Source organism: Chelonia mydas, chromosome 2 (genome assembly GCF_015237465.2).
Source record: "Chelonia mydas isolate rCheMyd1 chromosome 2, rCheMyd1.pri.v2, whole genome shotgun sequence".
Classification (NCBI taxonomy): Eukaryota; Metazoa; Chordata; order Testudines; family Cheloniidae; genus Chelonia; species Chelonia mydas.
Window position 1 is genome coordinate 171,970,631 of NC_057850.1, and position 15,639 is coordinate 171,986,269.

The 15,639-nt window shown below is 40.0% G+C and overlaps 1 protein-coding gene across 1 annotated transcript in view; it reads right to left on the reverse strand.

Annotated features, from left to right (window-relative positions):
• The window catches only part of POU6F2 (POU class 6 homeobox 2), a 386,987-nt gene that overhangs the window by 20,801 nt on the left and 350,547 nt on the right, over positions 1-15,639 (reverse strand). Inside the window, exon 7 of the mRNA XM_007058726.4 lies at positions 11,470-11,676. Coding sequence (XP_007058788.4) covers positions 11,470-11,676 — 207 coding nt within the window. The remainder of the gene's footprint in view (positions 1-11,469; positions 11,677-15,639) is intronic.

Genomic DNA, 15,639 nt, shown 5'->3' on the forward strand with positions numbered 1-15,639 from the left:
TTTTTCCCCCATGGAAAATTTGACAAAAATGAAAACGAATTATTTTTTGTCAAAGTTTTCCATGGATAAATTGCATTTTTCTCACAAAATCAAAATATGAACTTTCTTGATTCTGAAATGTGCATGGGATGCCTCATGGGAGTTGTAGTTTGGGTGACTGATGTTCTCATTCCCCTCTATAGGCTGGATTCCCTGTTTAGACTACATATCCCATGATGCACCACAGCCTCTCCTCTTGGTGAGGGGAGATGGTGCATCATGACAGTGTCATGGATATAGCACATCATGAGAGATGAAGTCCAGTTCACAGAGGTGAATGGGAGCATAAGGCACCTGAAATGCAACTTCCATGAGGCAACATGGCAACACTTCAGAATTGAAATATTTCAGTTTTCTGTAGAAATATTTTGGGTTTCAGGCATCCAGTATTTTGATAAAAAATTGAAATTGGAAAGCAGACACTTTTTGTGAAGAATTTCATTTAGTCAAAAACCCAATTTTCCATTGAAAAATAGTTTCAATCAAAATTTTTTGACCAGCCTTAATAAATGTCTATCCCACATTCTCTACTATTAAAGATGTGTTCTATTTATCTTTCCTTTGGGCCTCAAAACTAGTGATACTGTAATGTTATTCCCTGCATAAACAGGCATGGCATTCAAAAACAATTTATTAATCTTGCAGTGCTCAGCAAAACGCACACCCTTACATGCTTGCACCTCACACCAAATCCCACTCACACTCAAGCTACACCAAAGCAGGCACACTCAGACCTAAACACTGTACCCAAAGCCTAAATTTAGCATACACACACCAAGTACAAACACAAAGTATCCCGTTCTATCCACCCTCAGAGGGTCAGGTCTTGCAAATAGATTTATACACATGGAGCTTCACTCCTATGTGGAGTTCTCCACAGGAGTAAGATTTTACACAAGTGGATCTGACTGCAGAACGAAACCCATATTTGACATTTCAAAATATACTTATAATCATCTGATGTCTAGGGAGCATGTTATGGGGGACTCCACAAACACTGCACAGCCGAACAGTGTGTGTGCATGTGCGAAAGTGGTGTGGTCAAAGAGTCCACACACACATTGTGCATCCTGCGCGTCAAACCTTCACACGGGGAGAACAGCAAGGCACCGCCACTAGTACAGCCTGTGAACACTCATAGCTGTGAATAGGGCATGCAGATGCACTGGATCCTACACCTGAGTTGGGACAAGGATTCCATCCCCACAGCATCTGCCTACGTCCCCCCTGCAAGGCCCTATTCCTTGAGCTTTGCTTGTGGGACCAGAATTGCACACTCAAAGTCCAACTTGTTGAGTTGTAAAATGCAGCCTATGACCACAATAAATCAGGTTGAAGAGAAAGTTGATCAGCAGCCAGATTTTTATTGATGATGTACCACAAACAACCAACAAATTCATTGAGGAAAGTATATGTATTATGACAGACACAGACTGGTTGGGTGCAAAAGTCTGGTAGAAGGAAAACACACTGGACACTGGATGACTAGTTTTCTGTTTCCTGACTGACCAAGGCAGGGGCCAGAGCAGTCAGGAACGTGCTAGAAGCAATTAAGTCAGGCAGACACCTGGAACCAATTAAGAACTGATTAGAAGCAATCAAAGGAAAGAGGCTAATCAGATCACCTGAAGCCCATTCAGAACCGGCTGGGACTAGTTTAAAAGGAAGCCCCTTTAGAAAGGCTGGCTGGTAGGAGCAAGAAGGTGTGTTCTGGGAAGACTGGGAGAAAGAAGGTGCCCAGTGAAAGAGCTGGAAGGATAAGCATGGTCAGGTACCTAGGAGGGGCTGTTTGGGGAAGGGAAGGGCTATAGCTCCGGTAGTACAGGAAAACTATCTGTTGCTGTTGGCAATTAGGGTCCCTGGGCTGGAACCCAGAGAAGAGGGCAGACCTGGGTTTTCCCTCACTGCCCCCGCACCACAAATACTCCCTGAGAAAGAGGACTGGGACTAAAGAGGGCTCTTACACCAAACCTGTTGACTGGCTGCTGATGAAGGTGGCTCAGTAAGCTGTAACCCTTGCCTCTAGGAGGGGAGAGAAGCTACACTGCGGGTCACAGCAAACCTCTGAGGCAAACCCTAACCGCCTAGAAGCACAGGACCCGCCACCCCCCCCCCCCCGCCCGAGGCAAAGCTGATGCTCTGCCACAGTATGTATAGGTATATATCTGTATACACCCCAACCCCCCATCTAGGATATATATATATATATGTCTGGTATAGGTGTGAGTATGTGTATCTATCTAGTCCTCCATCCATCCACACCCCTACATACACACACACACACACACACACCTATACATACATCTATCTTCCTCATGGAATTTGTTGGTTGTTTGATTACACACACTTATTTTTTGTACTACAAAATATACTTTTATATGCAGCATTCAGTCTCCTGGCCCACCATCAGTACTGAAATAAAAATACGATTGTGTCAATTAGACTTAAACACATACTTAAGTGCTTAACACAACAGGGATGAGACCAACTAACATGCTTAATATTAAGTTGATTGAAGCCTTAATCTTTCTGTGCCTCAGGTCCCCATCTGTAAAATGGAGATAATAATATTTTCATCCCTCACAGAGATGTTTTGCAGATACAGTATTGGTTGTGACACTCTCAGATACTACTGTGATGAAAGCCAATGAAAGCCAATAGATAGGTGACCTTGCAGACTTCTGAAATCCTTAATTTTATTGGAAGGTTACTATGAGTATTTTGTAGCCTTAGTCTACCACACTAAAACAGTGATAATGGACAAAGCTGTTTCTACCCCAAAATTACACTATTTCACCCATGTAATTGGCTGAAGAATTATGGAGAATGTAATTAGTGTGCCAGAGACATAGATGTGCAATAGATGAAGAAATGAGAAACTGGTGTCATCGGCATCATCAAGAAAAATCAGATACTATGAAAAGCAAAGGAAGGGAGTGAAGTTAGACTGAGACACCGCAATTTAGTGGCGACATTGAAACACAGAGAAAGAAGAGCATGGTCTTCATAAAAGAACAAAGCAACAAGAGCGCAGCAGAGAAGAAATGATTAAGAGCAAGTTACATTTTAATGTGAGAGAAGAAAACAAGGGATTGCATGGAGTTGTGGTAATGAGGTGGGACAGTGGATGTGGTGGGAAGAAGCTGCAGGAAGAAAACTTTCTTGGCCTGAAATTTGGAATGCAGATGTACAAAGAATGAACACAGTCCCATCTGAGAGCTGTCCTCAGCCTTTCAGCAACAGCTAATTTGGAACATACAAGCAAAAATGATGAGGTGCGGAATATGTAGGAGAATGCTGCCTTCAGCATGTTTTATCCTGTTGGAGTGTAGCTGCACCCCAAGGCACTAGTGCTGTAAGACACAATGAAATATTAAAAGTCCTGGAAGGCACAGTAGACAAGTCAAGACTGAGGACAAGTCAGACTACATACCAGATTTACTGAATCTGCTATGTAGAAGGAAATAGCAAGAAAGTGCATTAAATGCAAAGGTAACTACCTCACCTAAAGCAGACTGGAAAATAACACAGCAGCCTTAGCAGGTACCTCTATGTACTGTGGGCGAGCAGGTGATCATAATAGCACCAACTATTAGGAATATTGTGTTGAAGTGATACATGAATTGGAGCGTGTTTTAAACACAAGTGGTATATTTAGAACTACAGTTCATTGGCCAAGTTCTCCTGTCAGTTACATTGGCGCAACCCCATATAAGTCAGTTCTTCAGAAAAGAATATTGTGATGGCTGGGGTGATGGTAAGCCCCAGAAAAGACCCCATTATTGAGGTCCTCCAAGTATGGAAATATTTTAGTGTTAACAGGCTGGTACAACAGCAGCAGCTAAGCAGCTGTTTTTTTGTTTGTTTTTTGTTTTTTTAAAAAGATGCACTTGTCAGTATACTATGGATTTGGATAAGTCCCTCACAAAAGGCTATTGAGGAAACTAAGTAATCAAGGGGTATGAGGTGAAGGTCTGTCCTGGATTATAAACTGATTAAGAGAGGAAATACAAAGAGTAGGAACAAATGGTCAATTTTCTCATGGAGGGAGGTTATTATGGATTCATATTAGGACAAGTGTTTTATGATTTTAATAAATACCTGGAGAATATGGTGAAAAATGACCAGGTAAAATCTGCAAGTGACACAAAATGATGTAGGTTGGCACAGAAGACCATGAGGAACCCCAAAAGGACCTAAGATTCATGGTTGGGGAAACACCATGACAGATGAAATGCAATATAGATAGAACAATTTCAGTGACTCACACACATTGTTGAGTTCCAAATTAACTATAACAACTCAGGGGAAAAACATGTGTCACAGTGGACAGCTCACTGAAAACACCTGCTCAAAGAGCAATGGTGATCAAAAAAGCAAACAAAATGTTAGATTGTATTAAGAGAAGGACAGAGAATCATACCAAAGATATAATGCCATTATATTTGTTGCTGATGCACCTCACCATTATTACTGTGTTCAGTTCCGATTACAGAATCTCAAAGAGGTTATTGCAGAAATGAAAAGGGTTGAGACGAAGGCAATGAAAATGTTTAGGTGCATGGAAAGAACTGGTTATGAAGAGAGATTAAAAACATGAAGCCTACAACAGGTGCACTTTAGTAATACCTTTCACAACATTAAAAATGTTTAGAAAGGTATTACTAGTTCTAGTAAAATTCTCATTATACGTATAGGCAACGTATATGCTTAAACTGATATCTTTGAAAACAGTAAAAACTTTGAAACAGCAACTATTTCATGTTTCAGAGTAGCAGCCGTGTTAGTCTGTATTCGCAAAAAGAAAAGGAGGACTTGTGGCACCTTAGAGACTAACCAATTTATTTGAGCATAAGCTTTCACACATCCGATGAAGTGAGCTGTAGCTCATGAAAGCTTATGCTCAAATAAATTGGTTAGTCTCTAAGGTGCCACTAGTACTCCTTTTCTTTTTGCAACTATTTCATATAGCTTGGAGAAGAAATGGATAGGCGGTGACGTAATAGAGGTGTATATATAATGAATAGTTTAGAGAACATAAATTGGAAGCTTGTATTTATTTCTCATAATAGAACAGGATGGCACCCAATGAAATTAAAAAGAAACATATTTACAACTCATAGAAAGAAACAATGTTTTGCACAACACATAATTAACCTGTGGAGTCAATGCCACATGGTAAAATTGAAGCCAAGAACGTAGCAAGACTCAAAAATCCATTAGACATTCCAGTTACATTAGATAGGCTAGAAAGTATACAAGCAATATAAACCCTCATACTCAGAGCACAAGATCATCACTAAAGGTAAAATTTTCAAAAAGTTCCTAAGTGACTTAGAAGCTGAAGTCTCATTGACTTTTAACTGGTACTTCGGCACTTCTGAAAATGTTACCCTCATTGCCTGGATTTAGAAAAGAAATTCCACTAAGAGTACTATATTTCATACTTATTCATTGTAAGATTTCTTGCATCTTCTGCTGATGCACTTGGTGCTGACCACTGTCAGAGACAGGATACTGGACTAAATGGGCCAGTGGTCCATTATGCTATGGCAATTCCTGTGTTTCTGTGGCTGCCACTGGAGGGTTTTAATTAAAAGTGATTATATATTGGTTTTGGCAAGTCTGGTGGCTCTTATGAGAAAGTTGGATGACTGAATTTTAAAATAAAACAGAATAATTTGGACCCACATTCATTTGGGATATAAGCTAGAACTGGGTTAACAATGCAGGAATATATTAATAGACTCATAGAATAGAATCACAGAAATGTAGGGCTGGAAGAGACCTTGGGAGATCATCAAATCTATCCCCCGCACTGAGGTAGGACCAAGAATACCTAGACCATTCTTGAGGAGTGTTTGTCTAATTTGTTCTTAAAAACCTCCAATGAAGAGTTCCACAACCTCCCTTGGGAGCCTATTCCGGTGCTTAGCTATTCTTATAGTTAGAAAGTTTTCCTAATATCTAAGCTAAATCTTCCTTGCTGTGGATTAAGCCAATTACTTCTTATCCTATCGTCAATGGACACGGAGAACAAATGATCACTGTCCTCCTCATAACAGCCCTTAACATAATTGAAGACTATCAGGTCTCCCCTCAGTCTTCTTTTCTCAAGACTAAACATGCCCAGTTTTTTCTAACCTTTCCTCACATCTAACGTATGACACTCCTGTTAATATACTTCAGATCGATATTAGCCTTTTTCGCAACTGCATCACACTGTTGACTCACATTCAATTTGTGATTCAGTAAAACCTCCAGATCCTTTTCAGCAGTACTATGTCTAGCCAGTTATTCCCCATGTTGTAATTGTGCATTTGAATTTTCCTTCCAAAGTGAAGTACTTTGCACTTGTCTTTACTGAATTTCATTTTGTTGATTTCAGACCAATTGTCCTATTTGTCAAGGTTGTTTTGAATTCTAACCCTGTCCTCCTGTCAAAGAATCATAGACTTTCAGGGTTGGAAGGGACTGTCATTCTGGACACCACCCACAAATGCTAGGCATTCATTTAAAAAACCCAGAAAGAAGCTAACAAGGTACGTACTTGACACATGCTGCAAAGATTTATGAACAAACTATTTAGGTAATCACTGTTTTCATTATTTGCACAGCACAAGCTGTGAATATGGTCAAATCAAATTTCGCTTTTGAATTTGAATAGTCACAAATAAGTTTTGCAGTACTGACTCGAAAAGGAACTGCTGCATGCTCTGCAATCTGCAAAACCAGCCGGGTGCCTAAATATCAGCAGAAACATTTTCAGCCCAAAACATAAATATTATTAGCTAAGGAATTGCCTCTTTAAGGGCCAAATTCTGGTTTCAGCTACACCGGTGTAAACCTGGAGTAACTCCATGGAAATAAGTAGTGTTGCACTGAATTTACAGGCCTGCGAAGTACTGGCCTCTTGGTCCGCTACTGGCTCTGTCGCTGAACTCCCACGTGACCTTGGGCAAGTCTCTTAAGGTGGGACTTTTCAATGTGATTTGTGTTCCCAAATCATTGAAGCATTTTTGAAAATCCCAGCCTTAATTTTTCTGTTCCCCATTTGTAAAATGAAGATAATACTTTCAGTCTTCTACCCTCTTCTTGTCCATTTAGACGGTAAGCTCTTCAAGGCAGGATCTAACCTCTTAACATGAGTATGTACAGGGCCTCACACAATGCATCCCTGTATTACTGTAGTACTACTAATAAAAATACTTTAACCATGAGCAGAATTTCATTTTGTACATTTTACATAAAAATATGGAATGGGAAAAGTCTAAAGAAATTTTTCTGAAACACAGCAAAATAGCATGTGACTTTACTCCTATACATGATTTTGATAAGAACATAAAATAGCCCACACTGGGTCAGACTAATGGTCCATAATGACAATGAAAGGTGCTAGATGCTTCAGAGGGAATAAACAGAACATGACAATCATCCCATCATCCAGTCCCAGCTTCTGGCAGTTAGACTCATAGACTTTAAGGTCAGAAGGGACCATTGTGATCATCTAGTCTGACCTCCTGAAATAGACCCAAACCTCTGGCTGAGTTATTGAAGTTCTCAAATCATGGTTTAAAGACTTCAAGTTACAGAGAAATCACTATTTACATAGTTTAAACCTGCAAGTGACCCATGGCCCATGTTGCAGAGAAAGGCAACCGCCCCCAGGGTTTCAGCCAGTCTGACCTGGGGGAAAGTCAGAGGCTTAGGGACACCCAATGCATGGGATTGTTTTCTTAACCATCTTGGCTAATAGTCATTGATGGACCTCCATGAATTTATCTAATTCTTTTTTGAACTCTGTTGTACTTTTGGTCTTCACAACTTCCCCTGGAAACACGTTCCACAGGTTGACTGTGTATTGTGTGAAGAAGCACTTCCTTTTGTTTGTTTTAAACCTAATGACTATTAATTTCATCAGGTGACCCTTGATACTTGTGTTATGTGAAAAGGTAAATAACACTTCCTTATTCACTTTCTCCACACCATTCATGGTTTTATAGACCTATATCATATCCCCCCTTAGTCATCTCTTTTCTAATTTAAGATGTTCCAGTCTTTTAAATTTTTCCTCATATGGAAGCTGTTGCATACTTATCATTTTTGTTGCCCTTCTCTGTACCTTTCCCAAGACTCACACATCTTTTAGGAGATGGGGCAACCAGAATTGCATGCAATATTCAAGATGTGAGAGTACCATGGATTTATATAGTGGCACTATAGTTCCTATTTTACTATCTATCCCTTTCCTAATGGTTCCTAACAGTCTGTTCGCCTTTTTGACTGCTGCTGCACATTGAGCAGATGTTTTCAGAGAACTATCTACAAGATCTTTCTCAAGTGGTAACAGTTAATTTTGACCCCATCACTTTGTATGTACAGTTTGGATTATATTTTCCAGTGTGCATTACTTAGTATTTATCAACATTGAATTTCATCTGCCATTTTGTTGCCCAGTTTTACGAGATCCCCTTTGACTCCTTGCACTCAGCTTTGGGTTAACTATCTTGAGTAGTTTTGTATCATCTGCAAATTTAGCCACCTTTTTCCAGATTATTTTTGAATATGCTGAACAGGATTGCATATATTTTTATCTCACAATGGGAAAATATATAATAGAAAAATATTTAAATTAACTTGCAGAGTTTTCTTAACTGCCGAGTTTCCAAGAGGATGGAAAGTTGCATGCTGAGTTGAGATTGGCTGTAACCCTATTTTAATACATCATTTTTACTTCATTGATTTATTTTTACACTCACAACTTAAAAAAATGGTTTGCAATTTTTCTCCCAAATACACTTTAAGAAATTTGAAAATTATCTACCAAATAGAGTATGGGTCTGAGTTTCAAAGATCCTGAGTACCTGTGGCTCCCACTGAGTTTAAATAGAGTTAGGTGCTCAGCTCTTCTGAAAATTAGCCTTTATAGCAGAGGAGTAGAGATGAGTTGAACCAAAATGTTGGACTGAAACATCCCTGGCCTGTGGGAAGGTTCATATCTACAGCCAAAAATTGAGACGGGTTCATACCCTGTTATCTGACAGACAACTTCAGTACTGATTTATAGCTTGTGCAATCCCATTTACTTTTCAAAGGGCCCAACTGCCAGTATTGTTACATCTCATTTGATTCTTTATCTGAGCATCAGCACTATCAACTTGTAGGACGAGGTTCTTAGGCCTCAGCTCTGCTCCAGTTGTAATCAATGTCAACACTCCACTGACTTTAGTTGGGGGCCTTAGGTAAAAGCTTGAAGAGCCAGTAGAGGGAGCACCTGTAGCTCTGATCTGTAGGTCCAATCAAAATAGTGATTTTATAATATTTTTAATATACCGGTAATTTTGTATTCGATTTTTTTTTTTTTTACATTCACACTGAGGAGGACATTCGACATCAGTTTACCATAGATTTAAAAAAGGGAATATTTTTGGTGCTGAACTACTCAGGGCAATCCATTGAAATCCTGGAGTTTGACTGAATAAGGTCAGTGGGATTGGGCCCGGAGATGCTGATCTTTGGAAAAATTGTTACTTAAATAAATCTTGAAAAAATATTTGTTATTTCTCCTTTGAAAATAAAATCCCCCCAAGGACTCGTTTGCTTGCTTTTAAAGATTCACCTTACTACTCAATAGAACTTGAAGCAAATACATTATTTAACATATATCTGTGTTTTCTTCATTTATTGGTGGGCAATTTATAGTAACTCTTTTTATTTATATTGTACAATATGTAGCAGATCCTACATACTGACATACAATATGGTAAGACCAGATAGTGGCTCTTCAGCCGTTGGACTGTCCCATTGCAACTAGTCGTACCACCTAGCAACAGTTAATAGAGGCACTGTGCTTCTCTCCATGTGAGGCTGACTCCATCAGCACTGCAGAGGAGGGGATGAGGCCCTGGCTCCACCGCCATCCACCCCCTTCTCGCCTACTTTGCGGGATCTAGTACCACAAGCAGCTCTAGCTTGAATGGGTTCCCCTTCTGCATCAGCCAGCAGGGATTCCTTAGGAACCTGGCTCGGCAGAGAGTTGTGATGCTTTTTAGACCTCTAACAGGCCTCTGTGCTCCATCGTTGTCCTAAGATCCAGGGATCTCCCAGGGGATCCCAGGAGAGCAACAGTTTTTGTGAGTCTCACCCCCCTGCCTGCTCCCGGAGGGAGGGAAAGCCCTGCCCTCTCAGTGAGACAAGCAGAAGGAAACCGTGGGATGAAACCTGCTGCATTTCCTAACCCATACGCAGATTTTCCACTGCAGGGGCTCTGGGCTCTTTACAGTCCTCTGTTACTAAACATTTAAGGGTGGCATTTTCACAAACACTCAACATTGGCCTAACTCTGCTCCCGCTGAAGTCAATGGGAGTTCTACTAGTGACTGCAATGGGAGTAGAGTTGGGCCAATGCTGAGCACTTTTGAAAATTCCTCCCTTAAATGACCCAAAGAGTAGGCTGGCAAAAGAACCCTGCAGCCATATAAAGGTATGAGACCTAAGAAAAGAGCCATCTTAGAAATTCATTAGCTTTTTAAATCTCAAGCTAAACAAGGCACAGTTGAGATTAATTTATAGTTCACTCTATCCTAGAGTTCTCACAAACATGGGACAGCTAATTAGTATTTGGGGTAGGGATAGGGTGTGGGATAGACTTATTGGTGTCTAAAAATATACAAAGGTTCAATAACACCACCACCACAATAACTTGACCATTGAAATGACTGACCCTTTCATAATATGACTTCTCTTGGCAATCACAGCGTGATATCATTGCACTGATCTGTTCTACACTTGGATTTTGCTTTTTCAAATGAAAAGGTTTTGGATCGGACAGCATTTGATTCTTTACAAACATGACAAGAACTAATTAATCTTGCCTGTCAAGCATTAGACAATCATGAAGGATTTAATTAACTATAGAATCTTTTCTGGACTATATGAGGTTGCTACATCCATCCTGAAATTTGTGGATTGCATGGTACATTATATTGAATGACATTTTTTCACTGCAACTTTTCCCTTGTTTTCCTTTGCGCATATACTCATATATATATTTTAATGGAGCAAGTTAGTGAATAGTCTCGGTTTTTTTTAAAGGAAAATGAAACTTGCTATATTTTTGAAATGAACTATTATGGAAGTGCCTGCAATATAAGTCACTCCATTCAACTTTAGACAACAATTTTTCCTTTCAGAATAACACATTACTGGTTGAAGTACTTTGCTCATAAGAGAGAAAAACAAAACTACTTATCTGAATATTTCCCCCTGCCTGAATGAGTCTGAATATAATTAAAATATACCTTTCATTGCATGACACAGAATGGTAACAAAACAGGGAACTCTGAAAAAAGGCTACGAAAGTGAGTAAGGAGCAGATGGTTATTTCTGTTGCAGCTGTTTTTGAAATCACTGAAGCTATAGATAATTTACCTGTTGGCCTGGTTTGAGTGGTGATAGTGTTATTCCTTGGGTGTTGATCACTGGTAGTATCTGGTTTCCAATGACTGTAGCAATGATCTGACCCTGGGCATTAGTCAATAACTGTGGGGTAATTGGCTGCACTTGAAGGCCCTGAGCTCCTCCTGCTGCCTGATTGGATGGGACTGGATTAGGCATCAGTGGAATTGTTCCAATAATCTACAAGAAACAAAACAATAGGTGAAAATCTACACATAACACAAATATTTATTCTATATTATTACGTTTTATATATATGCATTTTATATCAGGTAAACCAAAGACTGTCCTTTTTTCCCCACAAGTTCACTTTTCATCCCAAATTGCTCAATACATTATAGGCTTACACCTGGAAAAGTGCTGAGCATCCTGACTCCTATTGATTTCAGTGAGAATTCACACACACACACACACACACACAGACCCCTTCAGTGATCAGCAAAAAGCAGGCAAATTCTGGCTGACAACTAAGCAGCACAACACAAAAATGCGGGGGGCGGGGGGGGGGGGGCGAGGTGCTGACATTTGGCTAATAAAATGGGCAAAATGTTGCATTTATAAAAAATGACACGGAGCCAAATTTGGAGGGGACAAAGAGAACAGAAATAGCTGCCACACTGAGTCAGACCATGTTCCATCTTGCTTAGTATCCTGTCTCCAACAGTGGCCTGTACCAGAGCTTCTGGGAGCGTGTATCAAAGAGGGCAATTAGGGAGTGATCCATTCCTGTCTTCCACTCCCAGCTTCTGGCAGTCAGAGATTTCGGGTTGCCGCGAGCATGGGGTTATGTCCCTGACCATCTTGGCTAATAGCCATTGATGGACCTATCCTCCATGAACGTATCCAGTTCTTTTTTGAGCCCCGGTGTACTTATGGCCATCAAAACAGCCCATGGCAATTGTGTGTTGTGTGAAAAAGTACTTCCTCTTGTTTGTATTAAACCTGTTTCCTATCAAATTGGTCAGGTTACTCCTGGTTTTTGTATTGTGTGAAAGGGTAAACAACACTTTTCTATTCACTTTTTCCTCATCATTTGTGATTTTATAGACCTCTATCATATTCCCCTTTAATCGTCTCTCTTCTAAGCTGAACAGTGCTAATTTTTTTAGTCTCTCCTCATATGGAAGCTATTTAGGGTGACTAGATGTCCCGATTTTATAAGGACAGTCACAATATTTGGGGCTTTGTGTTATATAGGCACCTATTACCCTCTACCCCCTGTCCCGATTTTTCATACTTGCTGTCTGGTCACCCTAAAGCCATTCCATTTTCCTAATCCCCTTTGCTTCTCTTCTCTGAACCTTTTCCAGTTCCACTGTATCCTTTTTGGGATGGGTTGACCAGAACTGGACACAGTACTAAAAGTGTGGGCACGCCATGAATTTATGTAGTGGCCCTACAATATTTTACGTCTTTTTTGTCCTCTTTCCTAATAGTTCCTAACATACTTCTAGCCTGTTTGACTAATGCTGAGCACTGCATGGAAGTGTTCAGAGGATTATCCATGGTGATGTCAAGATCTCTTTCTTGGGTGGTTACAGCTAATTCAGAACCCATCATTGTATACATATAGTTGGGATTATTTTTTTTTCAGTGTGCATTACTTTGCACTTATCAGCATTGAATTTTGCCATTCTGTTTGCCATTTTGTGAGATCCCTCGGTAACACTTTGCAGTCAGCTTTGGATGTAATTATCTTGAATAATTTTATATTGCCTGCAAACTTTGCCACTTCACTGTTCACCCCTTTTCCAGATTATTAATTAATATGTTGAACAACAGAGGTCCCAGTACAGATCCTTGGCGGACCCCCCCCCTCCCCCAGTTCACTTTTCCATTGTGAAAACTGACCATTTATTCCTACCCTTTGTTTCCTCTTTCAACCAGTTACTGCTCCATGAAAGTACCTTACCTTTTATCCCATGGCTACTTAGTTTTACTACTTAGTACTTTAAAAGCCTTTGGTGTGAGGAGCATAAATTACTATAAGGGTAATTTACCCATCACTTCAGAGTCTTTAAGGTCCATAAGAAAAGATTGGGTCTCAGTTTCTGAGGTCTCATCTGAAAGAGCCACACATGGTAACCTGCACTGAACTCTAGTTAGACACCTCAGAAGGAAGAAGGACTGAGCGGACCCCTCTCTCATTTGAAACCTGAGCTTAGAGCAGTAAGCAATCCCCTGAAATATTAACATACCTGTAAAACTGAAATACAGATAAGATGACAGACATGTACTGATTGAAAGGCAGCAGGATCTTTTCACAAATATTATAGCACATAAATACACCACAGGTGAGGCTCGTTTTTTTTTTAAAAAAGTTTTTCAAGATAGTGAATGGCCAAAGTTATCTTCAGCATAAACAGGTGCACATCCCACTGATTTCAATAGCTATTTTTAAAACATCAGTGGAAAATAATACTAATACCACCCTAGTGCTTATATAGTACATCTCATTTGTAGATTTCAAAGTGCTTTACAAAGGAGCTCTGTGTAATTAATTTTTATGTGGTATAAGTTTTAACACAATTTGCTGTAAAAATAGCTTTAAAAATTGCTTAATAAGAATACCAGATGCTTGGTGGCCAGATCACAGAAATATTATCTGGGACAGCAAGACAACGGGAAGACCTTGGGTCTATCGAAAATTAAAGGGGATACACATGTGAGTTCCAACAGAGAAGAATGAAGGCCTCCATCGAATGTGCCTTGACATACAACTCAGTGGCATTCAGTTCTGTCCAGGGTGACGCTGACATGCCTTCTTTCTTAGACTAAACATTGTGGGAAGAAATCAGGGGTTGGAAGCATGGGGTGGGACGAGCAGAGGGATTAAGAGGAAAATTGTAGTTCTCAAAATGAAGACAGAAGAGAATGCGAAAGTTCCACCCTGAATTAGCTTTTCTGTGGGATGGCCAGGTGGAGTATTCAACCCATCAATTTGAACTATATAATGACACCAGGGTACATTTTACATGCTCAAAGCATTGCATAGATATTATCTAATTTAGCCTTACTACATCCCTGTAAGGAAGATAGTTAAATAACCAGATGGGAAATTGAGATAGAGAAATGAAGTGACATACTCAAGATCAAACTGCAAATGATTGGCAGAGTCAGACTTTGAACTTAGATCTGCCACAGCAGTGCATCTTTCTCTAGACCACACTATTTCAGGCATCCTCATTTGGGCTGCACCAGAAAGAAAAGGAGTACTTGTGGCACCTTAGAGACTAACAAATCTATTTGAGCATAAGCTTTCGTGAGCTACAGCTCACTATGAAGTGAGCTGTAGCTCACGAAAGCTTATGCTCAAATAGATTTGTTAGTCTCTAAGGTGCCACAAGTACTCATTTTCTTTTTGCGAATACAGACTAACACGGCTGCTACTCTGAAACCTATGCTACCGTCTCTGAGAGGATGATTAATCCGATGGGGATTAATTTGAATAATTAGTAGACCACAGGCTATTTTAAAGGGTCTGACTTTCATCATTAATTAAGATAGCACAGAGCACAGCATATCAGCCTGCTCACATGTCCTGGAAGGTTTTTGGGCTATACAATATATTCTTTCACTTTCAGCAAGTGTTAACAAATGGGAAGAAGAACGCTTCTTCACTTCATCAGCAGAAACTTTGCATAGGGATCTCATCACTTCACCATGTCAGTAAAGGACATGCCTTGAGATGTTACTACTGGGCCTATAACTTTAACCAGGAGGGTTTGAATCCCTGGAAGGCAAAACATGCTGCTCTGCTTTATCACTAATGGATATGTTTGCACCCACATTTAAAATGCATTTCTTGGATTGCAGCTGGACATTTATAGACTGACAGTGCTCAAGACAACAGTTTGTAAGGTCAGAAGCAAAACGATATCGATACGTGTTAGTGTGTGTCACACCCTACTGTACTCTGTGCACTGTACACACACACAGAGCCAGCAACAGAGTGGGGAAAGGATATATAGTACCGAGCTACCCTATACATTTAGGCACACAGACCTGTTGAGGCGTAGGTGTTATGATACAGTCTTTAACTACATGATCCCAGATGACTTTTTCCACAGGATTCCTGCCTCACTCGGTGCACAGGATGGATAGTGCTCAGGGAATGAGTCAGCCATTCAGTGTTTTTATCCT